This window comes from Pundamilia nyererei, unplaced genomic scaffold (genome assembly GCF_000239375.1).
Source record: "Pundamilia nyererei isolate P.nyererei 1_Seehausen unplaced genomic scaffold, PunNye1.0 scaffold00201, whole genome shotgun sequence".
NCBI lineage: Eukaryota > Metazoa > Chordata > Actinopteri > Cichliformes > Cichlidae > Pundamilia > Pundamilia nyererei.
The window spans coordinates 846622-865058 of record NW_005187602.1 but is presented as its reverse complement, the minus strand read 5'-3'; the positions used below and the strand labels follow the sequence as shown (position 1 = coordinate 865058).

At 39.2% G+C, this 18437-nt stretch overlaps 1 protein-coding gene across 2 annotated transcripts; it reads right to left on the bottom strand.

The window, feature by feature from the left end:
* Nucleotides 1–669: 669 nt before the first annotated feature.
* On the bottom strand, nucleotides 670–16178 carry LOC102197708 (ceramide kinase-like). 2 transcript variants are annotated; one of them, XM_005747633.1, is made up of 14 exons: nucleotides 15802–16178; nucleotides 10789–10827; nucleotides 7703–7843; nucleotides 7481–7603; nucleotides 7249–7374; nucleotides 7090–7156; nucleotides 6257–6402; nucleotides 5115–5189; nucleotides 4483–4635; nucleotides 4139–4244; nucleotides 3731–3810; nucleotides 2693–2898; nucleotides 2369–2589; nucleotides 670–2278 (listed from the first exon to the last, which is right to left on the bottom strand). In XM_005747633.1, the coding sequence occupies exons 1-14, from the start codon at nucleotides 15935–15937 to the stop codon at nucleotides 2191–2193; spliced, it is 1707 nt and encodes a 568-aa protein (XP_005747690.1). In that variant the 5' UTR covers nucleotides 15938–16178; the 3' UTR covers nucleotides 670–2190. The 2 variants fall into 2 exon arrangements, with proteins under 2 accessions (XP_005747690.1, XP_005747691.1); XM_005747634.1 differs by lacking the exon at nucleotides 10789–10827.
* Nucleotides 16179–18437: the final 2259 nt, after the last annotated feature.

The following is an 18437-nucleotide window of genomic DNA, read 5'->3' as shown; positions in this document are numbered from 1 at the left end:
GAAATACCCCTTTGCCAGTATTCCAAAGATTGTGCGTTTCTATTAGGCAGTGTCTAACAGCAATTCAGATTTTTCTTAGGCATAAATTCTGTCTGGAATTATTTCATGTTCCTGCACTTCAGGAACAGAAGTTTTTACAGAGCAGATTTCATCTGTGACATTGACTAGTAATGCTGACATCAGAGCTTTAGCATATCATCTAAAGCAGGGTTGCAACAGCTCATACACACTTTAAACTAACTGAACCCATAGAGTTGAGCACAGGGTGCTTAGGTAGTATAGAAATGGGAGTTTGGCCTTCATAGAGCCTCTCACAGGTTAAACGCAGCACCTAAGATGAGTCCGACCTTCATACAATATCAATACGGGACTCCAGTAATGCTGTTGTGACTTTCAATGGGAACATACTACAGAGAGTATTGCAGGAGATTAATCCCTGTAGCTTTGGACTATGTGTTTCATCCACATGACATTGTTTTTTAGCTGTCTGCATTCTTTTGGCCATTTAATGTCTCACTGTGAGGAACAGCTTTGAAAAAAACAAAACAAAAAAACCCAACATAAAACAAACAAAAAACTGCAATGGCTATAAAATGTTTTTTTGATTTTTGGAAGGTTCAGATGACCATCTTGAGATTTTGATGAAGCAATATTAACTTGACAAAAGAATTCAAAACGATGCTTTACTACAGAAAAACTGATTTTACAGCTACAGCTTGAGCTCACATATCACAGACATTACAGATTATTGTACAGTTAGTGTGTAAAACTGCTGTTAAAGCATCATGTTTTTTTCTTTCTTTGTGTCTGTACTCAGACTGAGTTGCATATTCAGCAGAAATGGAAGATAAAAAGGATTTATTTGTGCGCTGCTCAGTTTACCCAGCCATGACCAGCTTGACTGAAATGAGACTGAAAAGTATCTTTGAGAATTTTTTTTCTTATTTTCTGATAATTAAAAAGAGTGAAAAAATGATTGCAAAGCTACGACTGAGCTCGAGTCTCACAGAAAAAAGTAAGGAACCAAAGAGACAACTCTGATGGACTTGTTTGAGAAGCTGAATGCGTCCCATTGCAGTGAATGCTGTGATTGATAGATGAAAAGTTGGAGCTGTGGAAACAAGTCTCATCAGAATTATTTTCTGTAAATACTCACCCAATTTCCTTCAACCTTTAATGAATGAGCTAAAACCCCTAATGATCAGATGACTCTGGGAATGATTGTAGGGTGTCTGGCATGTAACAGTTAATTCCGAACATCTGAAACTGAGAAAGAAGACCATAACAAGAGCAAGATATTGAAACACTTGTGACAGATCAAAATCAAAGCCCACATGTTTGAACAGTTTAACTAGCTTAAGAGTTGGAGCTTTGACTGAAAACGATTAGGAACAGTACCCATGACTGGTCAAAACAGATAGAAGATGGAAACGAGACTGGACAACGATTTGTCACAAAACAAACACCAATAATGATAAAACAAGTTAGCATTACTTGTGATTAACACATGTTTCAGCATCAAAGGTGAAGCTGAACACATATCAATCATAACAAGTCCAGATTAAAAAAAACAAGTCAGTGAGAGAGTCAAATCTGAGTTGATAAGTAAAACAATGAGACAAACAACAAAGAAAGAATGAAATCAAATCAAAACAAGTCTGAGTTAAGAGAAAATAAGACTGGCATAGTGGGTCAGGACCTCACTATCGCAGGACTCAAGAACTACAGGACAATTTAGGCTGTGCAGACATGGACAAGTTCATTGTTTGAGTTTTGGTTTCTTTGGTTTTGAGTTCACTCTAAAACTGTGCAAGTCTCAGCTTCAAGCCTGAGTTCAATATTAAATAAATTTGGTACCAAACACCCAACAACCATTCCAACCAAACACCAACAGTCATCTAGCAAAAAATCCAAAATCTGAGGTTGATGTTTTACTTTCTGCATCTAGAGTTTCATCAGTTTTAGCATCACTTCCCACCTGTGAGGAAATCACCTTAAATCCTCAGACCTGGAAAGTAAAATTTCATTTCTGACTACGCTGATGACATTTGTTGAGTAACAATGTAACTTAGCCAGTTGAGTTTTCAAGTGAAAGATGTGATGAGCATCACATGATGGAGGTGGTAGCAGTGCTTTAGGCGGCGGCCATAATCAGATGGCTCCAATGCCTGGGGACAGACTGGTGGAGATCTATATTGCACAGGGGTTGGAGAGATCCTCAAACACTGGCAGTTCTTCAATCCCTCGAGCAAACAGCTTGATCAACTGGCCGTGCACTCTGAGAAAACAGCAGAAGTTGTTTTTAAAGAGAAAACTTAAACCAAGTTTTGATATTTGTAAGGAAGAAGATCCCACAGGGTCGTCATACCTGACGTCAATGGCTGTGTGGGTCAGGATCTCGCCATCGCAGTTCCAGCTGCTGTAGGCGGGTGCACAGCCACAAGCTGGGTGGTCTTTGCAGATCTGGCTGAAGATCTGCCGCTTGCTATTCTCATGCAAGTCCAACTCCAGGTCCGAGTCGCTTTGGCAGTGACGTGGCATGAAACGAAAACGCCTCACTCGATGGACCTCAATGAAGGTAAGGTCAAACTGATTGAGAGAAATAAGTATTTAGTTGTGGACCAAAATGTCCAAAGAATATCAATAAAAACATGTTTTTTTGTTTTTGTTTTAATTTAGACTGGAAATATACCTGGTCATCTTTGCTGGTGTGTCGTAGGAGGTGTCTAAGGAAGTTGAAACGGGAACATTTTCGGACGAGGATGAGGTCTGTGGTGCCGTCAGCCAGGTGGGCAGCAGGCGAGAGGCCTTTAGGGCTGCGAGGACAAGCACAGCTCATGCTGGCAGCGTTTATAGCGAGGAACTTTCCTCGAATCGTCCTCCACTCGCCACTACTCTCTGGATGAAAAGAAAACAGACAGATTTGACTTTACTTGTTACTGCTGCCAAAACAGTTTTCACTCTGTGCCAAAAGTTTGCACATTATTCATTATAAACATACAAAACAAAACAAAAAGTTCCATTCACTACATTCAGTCCAATGTTTCTCACATAATGAATTTACTGCAGGTTGCATCACTACAGTTGTGCTCAGGAGTTTACACACACTTTGGGATTAATGGTTTCTTTGAACTGTTCTTTTTCCAACCTTAAATAACTAAAAAAAAAAAAAAGGATTAAATGCACAAGGTTAAATTTATTTGGAATTTTCTTTTATCTACACAGGCTCAAATACATACATACACTTACATCTTTGCATCTATTATCTGAATCTATTAATTTCTTATTAGTGATTATGATTGACTACAACTGGTAGTTTCTGTCACAGCTCTCAGAACAATGGGCACTCAGTGAAGATCGAGAGGTTCAGGTTTAAAGTTTAGGCTCAGTGAATTTGCTGTGAACAAGAGCCAAAATAAACTTGGAGAACCTTGAAGTCAACTTCTCAAAGTGTTCAGAAATAATATGTTGGTATTAGGTTTGGTATGGAATTCAATAAAAACTACAAAAACAAAGCCAGCTGATGTCTACCAAGACTACAGAACAGCCATGGGTGGATGGACACGGTTTCATCATTTTTCAGGAAGTGTTACATATTTGTCTTTAATTCACAAATATAAATATTTTCTGAGATTTAACAAGAAAGAAACATGACAAAGCCAGACGAGGAGATTTAGGAATGGAGTAATGTTCAGTGAGTAAGACCATTAGAAACTGTTTTTGGACTGACCAGAGTCTGATGCTTCATCCATCTCATACTTCTCGCTTCTCTCTGAATTTAGCTGTCCATTGTGCTGACAAATTACACACCTGGAGATTTACAGAGAAACCAGCGTTACTTAAATGATGCAATGAACAAGGACTTTAATGAGAAGCCATTTTACATTTAACCTCAGAAGGTTATCACTTTAATTTATATGACTGCGTTTGGTTGCAACATAAACCAAAGGCTTCAGCTGCAACACTGAAAGTCAGATAGCCAAAGAGTTAATAAACTAGAATAGGATTTATAAAATGTTTTGGTTGTAACTGAGGTCACAGGTTTATGATCAGCTCTAAAATTCCAATAAATTCAAAAGAGTATTTATATATTTAAAGAAAAAAGGGAAACAAGTTGATACATGTTTGGATCTCTCACCCAGATCGACACCTGGTCGCGTCTCGTGGCGTTCCTATGATACCTTTGGCTGGCAGGTAGGACACTGTTCCTTCGTAGTAATGATGAGTCAGGAACATCTTCAGACCTGCAGACCATTACCAAAAAAAGAAATTCTGATGAATGGTGCACACATGCAAGCAAATGAAAATGACTGGAAGGACTGTGGTAGGCTGATGTGACTGAGCGGTGACATAAAAACAACCTCTCTTTGCTAATATTTAGAGTACCGGGCCTCTCTGACAAATCAGACATCAATACATTTCTCTGCTTTATCTGTAAAACATTATAGATAAAATTAAAGGATATTATATATATTTTCCCACCTGAGAAGTCATATCTTGCAGGCCCCATCCATCTCTTCCTCTCGCTGTCTGATAGCACATCGCCATAAAAACCATATCCAAGCAGCGACACAGAGTATCGCAGGAACATGTTGTTGTGATGAACTGAGCACACATCCAGCGGCTGAGAGTCTCCTGCACACAGATATAAAAAAAAAAAAGGTATGTTTGCCATTTTTGAAGAAAGACAAGCAGACACGTACACTGAGAATTTAAAACAAACCAAGCTGTGGTTTGTTCTACATTTTAACTCATTCACTGCCAGCCATTGGCAGTGAATGAGTTAAACCCATTGACTCATTCACTGCCATTGACGGCTATAGACGTCAATGGCAGTGAATGAGTTAAAATAAGTTCAGTTAAATGTATCAAATATTCTATTAAACTGTATCAAATTCTCACTTCTAATACCAATGTTTGACATTGAAGTCTATTTTAACGCTTGCTTTCTCAGCAAAATAGTTAAGATATTACCCCAGGAGTGTTTGTCCTTTCTTTTTTATTTTTATTTTTTTAAATAGTTTCCATGTTAACATTAACTTTAGACTTCAGACAGGTTATGTTGCTGGAATGGATATTATGACCGCTGATGTCATAGAGATGATGTGACTGACCCACAATGATGTGTAGTGCAGAGGTCACGGGGTCATTTGTGCCCACAGAAGCAAAGCAGATGCAGTCTGTGGAACCTGAAACAGACAGAAGAAACAATGAGCTGAAAGAACACAAACACCATCTGCTAACAGTTTACTAGTGTAGAACATTCCAGTGAAAAGAGGACGGTCATCACCGATTCTGATTATTTTCTTAAACCTTTACAATGTGATTTTACATTGTAAAAGCACTGCTGCTCCTGTTGTGCACACACAAACACCTGCAACCATTAATTGCCCAGGTGTGCGGTTTCACTTTTGTATCTGCACAGAGGAATAATGTCCCCCAGGTGACTCTGTGTGTATTTATAAGCACAGCAGCAGAAAACACCAAGGACACAAACCAGCACAACTGAGAAATGAGGTCACAGTGACTGCCTGTATTTATACTTACATACTTATTGGCTCTCACCTGTCATTAAAAGCTAGATTACCTCTATCACTGTCCAGGTCAGCAGCTAAAACTGTCTTTCTAAATCAGGAAGAAGTCTGGCTATTTTTCACTCGGGATGTTTTATATATAGCAACAATGCTATTTATGTCTTAAAGAGGGAAGAGCTGAGAAAATCAGTTGAAGCATTGATGTGAGGCTTTCATACAAATAATAGAAGGAAATATTATTTACAGACAAGGATAGAAAACCTTCCAAACAATTTGGTCTTTCTTTTCACGCTCTGTCTTTGTAGGTGTCTATTCTACAAGTATTGTATGTACTTTTTATTTATAGCAGTTGTTTGTGATGAAGTACCAGAGTTTGTGCTGATAAGAAGATGCTCTTCATATAGGTTAAGGACAGTTTAAAAACTAGACAAGGAGAGACCAAAGTGATTTGTTAGCTGGCAAAACAGCAGACTCCAGAGAGCTGGAGGTTTCTGGAACAATACAGCAGGCGCTAGAGTCTGTTAGTTCAATAAATAATCCCTTGAGGCTTGGAAAACCTTTACATAAGTCTTTGGTGCCAAAGAAACCATGTAATGGTTCCAACCTGCTGAAGGACACCTGTGACACAGTGCTACACCTTTAGGATGAAGTCAGAGTTACCTACATTTTTGCTTTAATCCAACACAAAAAGAAAAGCAGTGATATTTCTCTGAGTTTCAGACCTGCAGGAATGATTCCGATGCGTAGGGAGCAGGGAGACAGTGCCTCCTCTGTACTGTTTGGATCTACGCCGCAGTCGATCTGTGTTCTCCAGATCAGTCCGTGGATGATCTCACTAAACATGCCGTCCCCTCCAACGCACACCACACTAAGCAAGGGTCACAGTGAAATATTAGCATCGACAATCTCTCCGTGACCTTTTCTAAAAGATCACATGTATAAATGTTGTGTGAAAAACACACAGATATTTTCTGTGGTGATTTATTTCGGGAAGCTCAGGGATTTTTTACGGTCCTACATGTACAATCAGATCTATGAGCATTTGCATAACACCACCAACAGTTGATGCAGTACTTTTAGTAAACCTGCTGAATTAAAGCTGAAAGTCTAGTTGAAAATCATCATCATGTGTAATTGTCCAAAAAGTTTATGAATCTGAATTATGTTGTGCTCGGCTTCTTTTTTATAGCATTTAAGTAATTGATCTTCACTGTAAAGGGTGAATCACAAAGAATCTTCCTTTTTCAAAGTGGTTGCATTCTAACGCGTAATGTTACAAGGTGCGGGTTTGTGAGTTTCAGGTGGTTGCTGGTAGGCAGAATAACAACAGCAATGGCTGCAGTGACTCCAGGTATGCTCACAAAACTGTGGGACGAGTTTGACAATTGCTTGGACATATGCCAAGTATCTGGAGGACTACAATGTTGTTTTGTATGTAAACTATTAAAAACCCTTACTTCAAGCTTCTTTGTCCAGTCTTTTGAAATCTGATGATTGTTTTTGACACACTCTGTAGCTTATGGGTGAACTTCTATTATGGACAAACAAAACTCACCCATCAAATTTCTTCAACTCTGCCTCCATCTTCAAGTGATCTCTGGCGTGATTGGCGTACTCTGTCACTATGACAACAAACACACAGATTCTCAGTGTGTTACATGTATAATTCTGACACAGGAAGTTGGAGACTGGGTGGTGAGTGATTTGGACGTACCAATAACACTGGTGGAGATTCCAGCCTGTGTGAACAGGGGGGCAACTTTCTGCTCGTAGATCCGTTTTCCCTGACGCTTCCCACCATATGGATTTATGTAAACCAGCAGATGTTTTGGTCTGCTGGCTGTTGACACAAATAACGACAACAACAACAACAGAAACTATGTCACAAATAGTTTGTGGAAGCGGCATGAGTTATTCAGACAGAGTGGGTTTTTGTAAAATCATACTGTTACTGGCGAGCTGCTCTCTGATGCTGCTGACCCAGTGCTGACACACCGCCTCATCCGAACAAGTGAAGGTGACTTCAGCACACCGCCAGCGGTGCTGCCGACACCTCTCCACGTACAACACTAAAACAGATACAAGTAAAAAAAAAAAAACTTATTTAATAATCAGCCATCTTTGATTGCCATGGTGCTAGAGTGCAGATCATGCAGTGTTTGGATTACCTGTGAAGGCCTGCCTGCAGTCCTTTCCCTCTCTTTCTCTGATCTTTTTCCAGCTGCCATCGTCTCTTTGTCTGCTGCCATTCTCCTCCTCTTCCTCTCTGACAGAGATGATCTCTGACACTGGGACACTGTGACAGACACCTGAACAACACACAGATGCACACAAAGCAGTTAGTGTCGCCAACCAGCAGCCAGCTCTCAAATTTCAGAGCCTTCTGGCAGCATGTGAAGGCACCACCAGGGGTATTGTTGCTTTTGGCCTTATTTTCTAGAATGAGGTCATGATGATGTGAAACAAGTCCACATATTTAGAGTGATGCAGCAAGTTTAGCAATACTCTGTGTGAGTATTGCTAGTGTAATAGTGTGACATGACCCACATATTGGCATTGTCATCTTTCGGATTCACTTCTGACTCACTTATCTGTATCTGCAGCTCACATCACAATCACTCTTCTGCTATTCTGTCTCCACATGAAGGAACCTTCGGCACATTTTCATCTTAAAATGGTTTTAATCTTAATTCTGACTTCATGAATAACAAATAAGACTGAGTGAGACCTTGGCTCCATTTCAAACAACAACACTACTGTATCACTGGGCTGTGATCATTTCCACAAACGTTCAATTCATTTTCAATAATAATCATCATGAACTCCAACACAAAGCTTTGTAAAAATCCCTGTTTACTATATTTATATTTTATTTACAAAACACAAAAAAAACCCCAAATCAGCTTTTCACCATTTCAAAACAGCATTATAGCCAGAAGTAGCATATTTTTAAAAATACATTCATAAACTTTTAATATCAGAGGTGTCATCAAGATCTGTGACTTTGCCAATAACAAAAAAAAAAAAATTAGACCTGATTTAAATTCAGGGTCAGCTCCTTGTGCATCTCAGGACTGATTCCATTGTTACTGACTTTTTTTATATTCACTCCGTGGAAGTCCTATTGTGACAATTTTCTATGTTTGATGAAGTTATAGGGAGCCACATCTTCATGTTGAGTGAAGACTGTGTTGGTGAATAACAATTCTGAAACCAGAGCTGGAGCTGTTAATTGGAAATACTTTATCAGGAGAAGAACCACACTCCATGCACTTCTCTGGTCATATTTCTCCTTCTGTTGGTCAACCTCTGCCAAAGCAATGAGGAGCCATTGATAATTCTTAATGAGGCTTTCCTCTAATCTAGTTTGTTGCTTCTTTATTAATAAAAATCGACCTACATCACATTTAGGATTAGGGTCCTTGCCATAGAATGTCTGGTTAAGGCATGATAATTTAGAGAAAGCTGAATATTTAAAAAAAAAAAAAAAAAAAAAAAAAAAATTCTTTTTTGCCATTCATGCCATTTAAAGAAATACCCAGGTGTTAACCAAAAGTGTGTTTTAAATATCAAGGGACGATTGGTGTTTGGAAGAACTGTTACACTGCTGCTACTGTGATCACTAAATGTTTTCCCTCAAATGCCTCGGGACTTTAAAACTGAACCCCGCATCGAGAGGGGAGCAGCCATGGTGAATGGTGGTTCTCCTTCTGGTCTCATTTCTCACCTGATCCACGATCTGCTGACTTTGAGAGTGTGTGTATTATTCCACTGAAAACTAACTTTTGGAGGGTGGGCTGCAGTCACCCTCCAAAACTTTGCTCATCGGTGATGGTCCATGATGAGAAAAACACGGTCAGTTTGACACAGAAGTTGATGTTAGCTTGGTAATAAATGAGAAATACGTACACACACTCCAGCAATTCAGAACAGGACTTCCATGAAGCACTGGAAGCAATCCAGAAAAGGCCAAGGAGATGATGTTTAATGAGACAGTGGCTAAATTTAGTTCAGTTAAGGTTTTCCTTGTTATGAGCAGAATCACAATACTTTTTGTTTTCACCATGTACTTTTGATCTATACTATACTGCCAAAAGTATTCGATCTTCTGCCTTCACACACAATAGGATTTGAGTGACTACCCACACTTAATCCATAAGGTTTAATATATTGTTGAGCCACCCTTTGCAGCTATCACAGCTTCAACTCTTCTCATAAAAGCTTTCTGCAAATTTTATGAGTGGGTTCATGTGAATTTTTTTGACCATTCTTCCAGAAACAACTTTGTTATGTCAGACACTGATATCGGACGAGAAGGCCTGGCTCAGTCTCCATTCTGCACACTATGCACCCCAGCATCAGCTAACCCCGCTCTGTGAGTTTGTGTTGCCAGTACTTTGTAGCTGAGGTGTTGTCATTCCCAATCACTTCCAATTTGTTATAACACCACTAAAAATTGATTGTTGAATATTTAGTAGAGATGAAATTTCACGACTGGACTTATTGCATAGTTGGTATCCTATCACAGTACTATGTTGGAATTCACTGAGCTCCTGTGAGTGACCCATTCTTTCAGATGTTTGTAGAAGCACTCTGCATGCCTAGGAGCTTGATTTTATACACCTGTGGTTATGGAAGTGATTGGAACACTTGAATTTGATGAGTTGGATGGGTGATGAATACTTTTGGAAATATAGTGTCTGTCTTCATCTTACTCTAAGAAAGAAAAAGAGGAATATCAGACTATTCCTCTACATAACAATTGACCAAAGAGTGTTTTCTTGAAGCCAGGAGCATGTTTATCTCCCATATAAAGAAACTTAAGCAAACTACAGGAGGTCAGCTAAATTAGTGGAACTACAAAGCCAAACTACACATCAAACACTGACACAAGAGCTACAGGGAGGGCAACATGTTTCTGTTGGATCTGTTATTGATGAACAGACTGAACACAGCATTAAACTGACACGTTTTACTCCTAAACATGTGGTTTATTCCAAAACATGACTTCTGACGGTAAAGGTTATTTCATGAAACTGAGATTATTTAATTACTCTAATATTAGGTTAGGAGGTTGCTTTGTTTTTATTTTTCATCATTTTGGAATAAAACCACTTATTTAAATTGGAACAACACAAACAGACCTCACACTTCAGCCATCAAACCCAGAAACATGTACTAACAGCAGAACCACTAAACCTCCACACAATGGGGTGGAGGTGGCCCACTGCATTGTGGGAACTAAATCTCCTACCTGGATCAGGTCGACGAGGAAACAAAGGAACACAAAATCCTGCAGGAAAACCATACAGGTAACACTGTAATTAGCAGATAGAGAGTAAGTTAACCTAAGACAATCAGAAAAAAATGTAACTTTGGTTTCAGATCAACAAGTGCCTAAATGAATGAGGATACCAAGTCACCTTTTAACTTTATAGTCTACATGTTTTTAAATCAGCCTTCCTTTCTGGCTACTACAGGTGGGGGTGAAGAAAAAAAAAAGTAATTAAGTATTCCAGTATTTTCCACGGCAACATCGCATCAATATAGGGACAATACAGAGATAAAGTTTGCATGGACTGCAAATAAAAACTGAACTTTTTAGTTACAATAAAAAACTCAGCTGCTTCTTCAGTCCACCAGATGGTGCTGTCGGCTTTTTCTTGTGAGGTAAACTGAAATGTGGGGCAAAGCTGGTATTGAAAGAAATCAGTAAATGCCATCTGTGTCTAAATCAAAAATGGACTTGAATTGAGAATTGACAGCTCCTTTCGCACCTTACCATGATGGAAGACTGATAGCCAAAGACGACAAAGCTAACATCACATGCACTTAAAGGAAAACACATCAGACACTGGAGACAATTTGAAAAAGTTACCTCCCAGTTCTTTCCACAGACACAGTCTGGCTCAGAGAAGTGATGCATAAAGCTGAGGAACGTTTGAGTACAGCTGAAAGGATAGCAGCTCATCATCTCAGAGGACAACTGCTGACTGCTGTCTTACATACACAATACCTGTACACTATGTGCACGCTAGTCTACACATTTGCATTAAAAATGAATTGGAATAGACTGTAATACAAACAGTTTAGTCTGTCAGGTGCATGCAACATGACAGGTTTTAATGACACTGTCGATCAGTCTGTATGCTTCACAATGCAATACTCAGCATATTGCAAACACACAATAATCTCACAAATCATAATCAATTTTTCAGTATGTGAAGAACCCACACAAGCACTGGGAAAGAATGCAAACTCAGTGTGGAGTTTACAACTTCCTCCCGCAGTGCGAAGACATGCGTGTTAATGGCGATTCTAAAATGGCTATAGGTGTGAATGGCAAACTGTCCAGGGTGGACCCCTCCTATGGGTATAAGCTGAAGTTGGATGGATGGATGGATGGATGGATGGATGGATGGATGGATGGATGGATGGAAGGCATTGTATTATGGGCTCTCTGGTGAGTCAGATCTCTACATAGAGTTCCTTCAGCCTAATTTACTCAGAGCTCTTAATCTATAGGTCACACATCGTCAGGTATAAAGATGCATTTACACCATATTTCATGCCTACTCATAGTTACTCATAGATTTCTTTTTCTTTTAAAATGCTGCCGTTCTGCTGGTATGTCTTCATGTCTATGATTAATCATATGCTGCAAACTACCTCTTTTATGGCCACGTGCTTTTAGCTACACTGGAAAAAACCCTGGGTTGACTTACCGAGTTGATAAGAAGCTACATGTGACTGCTTAGCAGGACTGCTGATTCTAAGATGAGCGAAGCCAGATAAGGAAAAAGATATCCTGGGCATGGTGAACTTGCTTTATAATACAGGCGTTAGGGGGATATTACAAGCTACAGTTATATTCTTAATATTCACTATACTGTTCACCCATTCAGTTCTTAAATTCAAATATCTCATTGTGCACACTTTGTAAATAATGCTGCACTGTATTCAGTGTTGGGGAGTAACGGAATACATGTACCGCCGTTACGTATTTAAAATACAAAATATGAGTAACTGTATTCCGTTACAGTTACCGTTTAAAAGGGTGGTATTCAGAATACAGTTACTTTGTTGAAATAAATGGATTACACGGCACGGTCTTTTCCTGTTTCATATATTAGGCTATGCTCTCTCTATTTTTGGTAATTCCACACCAGAGGAAAAACAAACAAAACGCGGCTCTAATGCCTGTGTGTCAATCTCACAGCCCATGTCACCTCTATTTGTGGCCCGCAGAACGATGCGAAGAAATATTTTTAAAAATTATTGACAAAAATTATTTAATAAGAAGGCAATAGGCAGAGTGTTACAGGCATAGCCCTAAAGAATATAGCCTCATGGGCAGTGTAGTCCGTGCTGCAGGGAGAATGGACTGCCGTTATGCGTCTGTGAGCGCGAGGGAGGGAGAAAAAGGAGAGTGGAAAAGTACGAGTTGTCACCAACCAGAAACGGGAGCTGGAAGCATGTAAATATAATAATAACCACTGCAGCCAAAAAGAGTGCCTGACGAGCCCAGTTGTAAGTAAGCTATTATTAAGACTCGACTGTACACTGTGTTCGTGTTTTCCTCTGAAACAATAAGTTCCGTTGGAGCAGCCTTTCGACGCCTCTCTCTGTCTCTCGCTAGCAAAGTTGACCCAGACAACAAAGTTTAGCGTTTCAACACCCCCAGCAGCAGACAGACAGAAACTAGGACACATAAAAAATTCACAACTGAAATACAAAACACATGTTGGTGTGTGTTTCAGTTTTACACACACAGCTGTTGTCACCATGACACTGGAAACAACTGAACCCTGACCAACTCAGATGAAACAGAAGAGAAGTAACCTGCTGACAAACAAACACTGTCACGCACCTCCTGCAGTAACAGTTGGGATCATTTTAACAGGCAGTGTGAGGTGAGTCATTGATGATCCACCAGAGATGCCCAACTCTTTAGTTAAAATTTTAAAGATTCAAGTTCTTTGGTGTAAAAAGCAAAGCTTGCCTCCATGCCTCAATGTGCATTTCAACCTGTTGAAAAGTTGCATTAAAACAGGAAAAAGAAACCTTTCATCACAAAGAGGTAGAAGAAGAAAAAAAAAAGGATAAATAAACCGCACACGAGAAGCGCAAACAATGGCTCCCGTGGAGAAAGTTCATCGTTTTAACGCTTGATTTTACTCCTCTATAAAGCCGTAAGCATAGACTGTCTATAAAACATGAAAATAGCCACTGTAACTGACTTAATGTTCTGTTAACCATGATATAAAAATAGTGAATGAGCTTCATAAAGTGAAGGAGCTGAGAGACATTCATCCACAGACTTCTGTACAAGTATGTTATACTTCTTCCTACTCCATTTCAGACCTAATAATTGTCATTTCATGTCATTTAGACTTTGTTTTATTTTATTTTTTGTTCTATCTGAGCACATACGTGTGTGTATTTACATATATATTCGTATTTGTAAATGCAAGTATGTGTACTGGTGTATATATTGTTTTTTTCTGTATATGTCTGAAATAAAGATACAATACAATACAACAAGAGTCTCCCCCTGCTGGCTATTAGAAAGTATTACGCTCACTTTTGAGATGTTGAAGCTATAGACATCTACACTCTGGAGAGGAGTAAAAAAAAACAAAAAAAGTGTATAAACAAACAATAGTTATGAACATTACAGTAGTTTACTGCCCCCAAGTGGCAGTAAATGGCAAAAACATGTAGACTATCAAACTGAAACCTTAACACAGAGTACACAGGGAGGTTAACAACAAATGCAAACCACAAATTTGGCTTATTTTGATATTTTAACTCCCCAAACAAAATAAAACTCAGGATTATGTTAAGATATATTGAGGTGAATGACTGTGGTAGTCTCTACTGAGGTTTTAACTGGATTCTAACAGAGACCAAAACACTTCTGTTCACCATGATCATCTCAAATGATTCATCATTAATGTGTTCATGTATTAGACAATGTGACTGTCCACGAATAGTACATATTATCAATCTTTGTTATGTTCAATGATACAGGTTTACACTACAAAAGGTTTGTGTTAGCAGGCAAATACTGTAAAACAGTCTGTCCTGACTCCATGGTATTTACATAAAGCAATGATTACATCCCTGACCGGGGCAGTGATGCATATCAGACGATTAGCAAGAGCCACCCAGCTTTACAGTTATACTGATCTGAATATGTCACTGATAATGTTAAATTAGAATTAAAGTATTAAGAAATATAAAAATATAAAACCTTTGTTTATGAAACGTTATTTTGTTTTTTTATTTATTTGTTGTGCTCACACTGAAGGGTACATCTACATTTCAAACGACAACACAATGATCGGGTGATCGATTCGTAATATGTTACAGTCACAAATCAACAACAGAGAAGTAATTAAGTACATGAGGTTAGCCAGTAACCTTTAACACAAACTCAGTGTGACCATGTTATTCAACACACACTGGTTCATATGTAAACCAGTTAATTTGGGACTGACGGTGTGAGAGAAATGTGAGTAGGGGGCTCGCTTTCACATCTGGAGATTTTGTACTTACTTTGAGTACTCTTTTTGATACTGCTGTGGCATTTAAGTGCAGTATCCTTCTTTAAAATCTCGTAGTGGAAACTGTTAACAAGTCTCTGTATTCGATAAACTTCCTATGTAACAATCCCATAACCTTCAGACGAAAACTTATAAAAATGTTACAGATTTTACAGCAAAACATCAAGTAGCCAGTTCCATTCAAACATAGCATGATATGTTTTTAAGGAAGTGGACGTGTCCAAAACGGATTTAAAATAAAGTGAATGGTGCAATTGCCTTCGTCAGCTGGACACAATGGCTCACAAACAAAAGCACGTCTACTGAATAAATCACTCAACCCTCTGCTACTTGAAAAACTGTGATTTTTCATTATGTTGTTTGTGGTTAAAATATTCTAAAATTATGAGGTTTGGTGTGTTTGTTCGTCCCTGCAGCTTGCAGCCTCAGTGACCTCCACTGTCAGACTGGATGATGAGTGTTATGTAACCGGATGTATCATATCTCATATGGTCCTACAGTCCGGATACATTGTGCTCAGAGCGGAAAGTTAACGGCATGATATCCACAGGTCCAAACACTGCTGTGTGTCCCCTTTCACGTTTTCTCTGAGTTCTTTGTTTATCACACAGGATGTCGCGGTGCGCTTAAAGGCCAACAGAGAGATATATTAAGACACATAGACAAAGGCATGCAGACACATTAATCACGGATCTTACTGGGTCTGAACGGGTGGTACACGGGACTAGAGGTCCGTCTCTTCCAGATGAGCAGTGACCGGCTCAGGCTTACATCGTACGCGGCATTTCTGACGCGGAGCTCCGACTGCAGCAGCAGCCTACCCGGCCTCTCCATTGGCGTTTAGCCGTCTTGCTCCGTCCTTTAGCCGGATGAGGAGGCAGCAGCACTCCGAGTACGGTTACCTTTCCCCGGGCATGTTGTCTGTGAGTTTCCCTTAGAGGCCCCGAACTTCGAAAATAAGTACTTTTTTTAAACGACGGGGATTTCTGTTACTGTATACCCATGTAACGGACTCCAAGTCGGTACAATTTTCTGGCTGATAGCGGTTTCTCACCGGATATAGGAGGGGCTTTGTGGTGCATTCAGGTGCCTTCAGAAAACCCGATCTACGTGTTTCGTAATTCAAATATTTTGGCAAGTAACCGCATTGAACTGTCCAAATTGAATATACAGTTTAGATGCTCAAAGTTAAACCGTCCTGGAAACCTTGTCTCTGTTTTGATTGTTTTTCAGGACGAAGTGCGAAACAATTAATGAAGCTGATATAAACAACTTTTCCCCCAGAATTTTGGAAAAGACGCCCACCCAAGTGTCCCTAATCCTCTTCAGTACAAAGTCCCCATTTAGAGCACTTGATGTTTTGGCCCCTCAAACCAGAAATACAAAAATTCCTCCCTGTGGTCCTCACACTTGAACTTTAAAATCCCACATACCCTTCAGACTGCGATCCCTCCCTATAACTGAATTCCCTTTGAAAGTTCAATGATAATGTGTCATTTATAGCTTTGTAGATTATCTGAATTGTTTAAAAGTAATCCAGGTTGTACTTTCCTCCTCAGGTCCAAGAACTGTAATCAGCTGACTGTTATTCTAGGGCAACCAGAGCCAATAAGCTCTGACATGGCTTTGACCAGAGCCATTTCAAAACTCTGACCAGCTGTACCTTACCGATATTTGTGACAGACACATTGCAACTTACTCAGATCTTCATAACAACCCCAAATGTCAGGAAAAAATGCTGAATAAAAATTACTGCTAAATTACTCCCAAATGAGTAAAAGTGTAAAAGTACAGTCACAAATGTAACCTAAAGGATCAAAGTACTGTAGCAGTACTGTAAATGTCCCTGAAATACAGTGGAGTGAAATACTGAAAAGTTTAAAACAACAACAACAAAGGTGGAAATCCATTAATTCTCTTCTGCTTATCATTGTTAGGGTCGCAAGGGGGCTGGAGCCTACCCAGCGAGAGGTACACCCTGGACAGGTGGCCAGTCTGTGGTGGGGCATAGAGACTGACAACCATTGGCACTCACATTCACACCTATGGCCAATTTGGAATTACCATTTTAACTTAACCCCATTAACTGCATATCTTTGGATTGTGGGCGGAAGGCAGAGTACCCACAAAGAACCCATGCAAACATGAGAGAACGAACTCCAGGCCTCTGGAGAACTTCAAGACATGTTGAGGAGTTTAGCCATTTAAAATCAGCTGTGTTGGATCAAGGACACATCTAAAACCTGCAGGACACCGCCCCATGAGGACTGGAGTTCCCCTGCCCCTGCTTTAACTCCACCTCTTTAGATGGCATAATTTATCCCACTTTAAACCTGTGTATAACAAACAAATAACAAAACAAAACGAGAATCAAAAATCAAACGTGAAAAAAAAAAAACAAAACAATGCGCCACCCCTTAGTATATTCGGACTTTGTTTTTTCCAAAACATAACGTTGCCAAAATTAGAGTCAGTTCTTCCATTTTTAAAGCAAACCAGACAACCTCACTCAGCAACAGCAGGGGGAGCTGCTGTCACGGTCTAAGGTTACTTACCATCTCCATCTTCACAAACACTACATTTCTTTTTTTTTGGTTCAAACAAACAAAAAAAACAAAACACCACAAAATAAGTAATGCCAGCACAGCTAAAGCTACGAGGAAAACAAAATACAAGAGGAAGTAACAATCATTCTTAATTGCATATTTGATCCTTTTTCAAAACCCGTTTTGATATGAGCTTTAAACAAGGGTTTCAACTCAAACGGAGGTTGTCTGTCATATGCAACCTGATTTGGTCTTGTTACAAAAAGGCAAAAAAAGTAAAAAACAAACAAACAAACAACAACAACCTAGCAGCCCATATAGACCTTGTCCCATAAATGAAAATAAATAAAGATATATAATAAAATCAGAAAATGGATAAATAAGAATAACATTAATTTATTTATTTGAGGTGCTTGGACCAAATGTTTAAAAAGAAAAAAATGCACAAAACACAAAGTTAAAGGGGAATAGGAATACTATTCATTAAAGGTAAAAGTGGTGCAAATTTAAGCATATAATTCATCCACTGTCCATCTCCTTCAATGCCATGTGCCAACACAGTACAGAGCAGCTACCTGAAAGCTACTCCCACAGAGGCCGATTGTCTTAATAATTTCACATCTTCACTCCATATGACTGTAGTGTAGCTCCTGAAAAAGCAAGACTCCGATCAGAGTAACTCGACTCCCTGGTATAATGTGAACCTTAAAACAGACAACTCATAAGCTGGAGAAGAAAGTGGTGTCTCACTCATTTAGAATATTATCATTTAGCCTGAAAAAAAAAAA

Excerpts from the sequence above, each read along its gene's own strand:
- LOC102197708 (XM_005747633.1), bottom strand. The coding sequence starts at position 15,937 with ATGGAGAGGCCGGGTAGGCTGCTGCTGCAGTCGGAGCTCCGCGTCAGA. Across the intron at positions 7,844-10,788 it reads TCCTCGTCGACCTGATCCAG|GTGTCTGTCACAGTGTCCCA; the intron begins GTAGGAGATTTA and ends TGTGTTGTTCAG. Across the intron at positions 7,604-7,702 it reads CTGCAGGCAGGCCTTCACAG|TGTTGTACGTGGAGAGGTGT; the intron begins GTAATCCAAACA and ends TATCTGTTTTAG.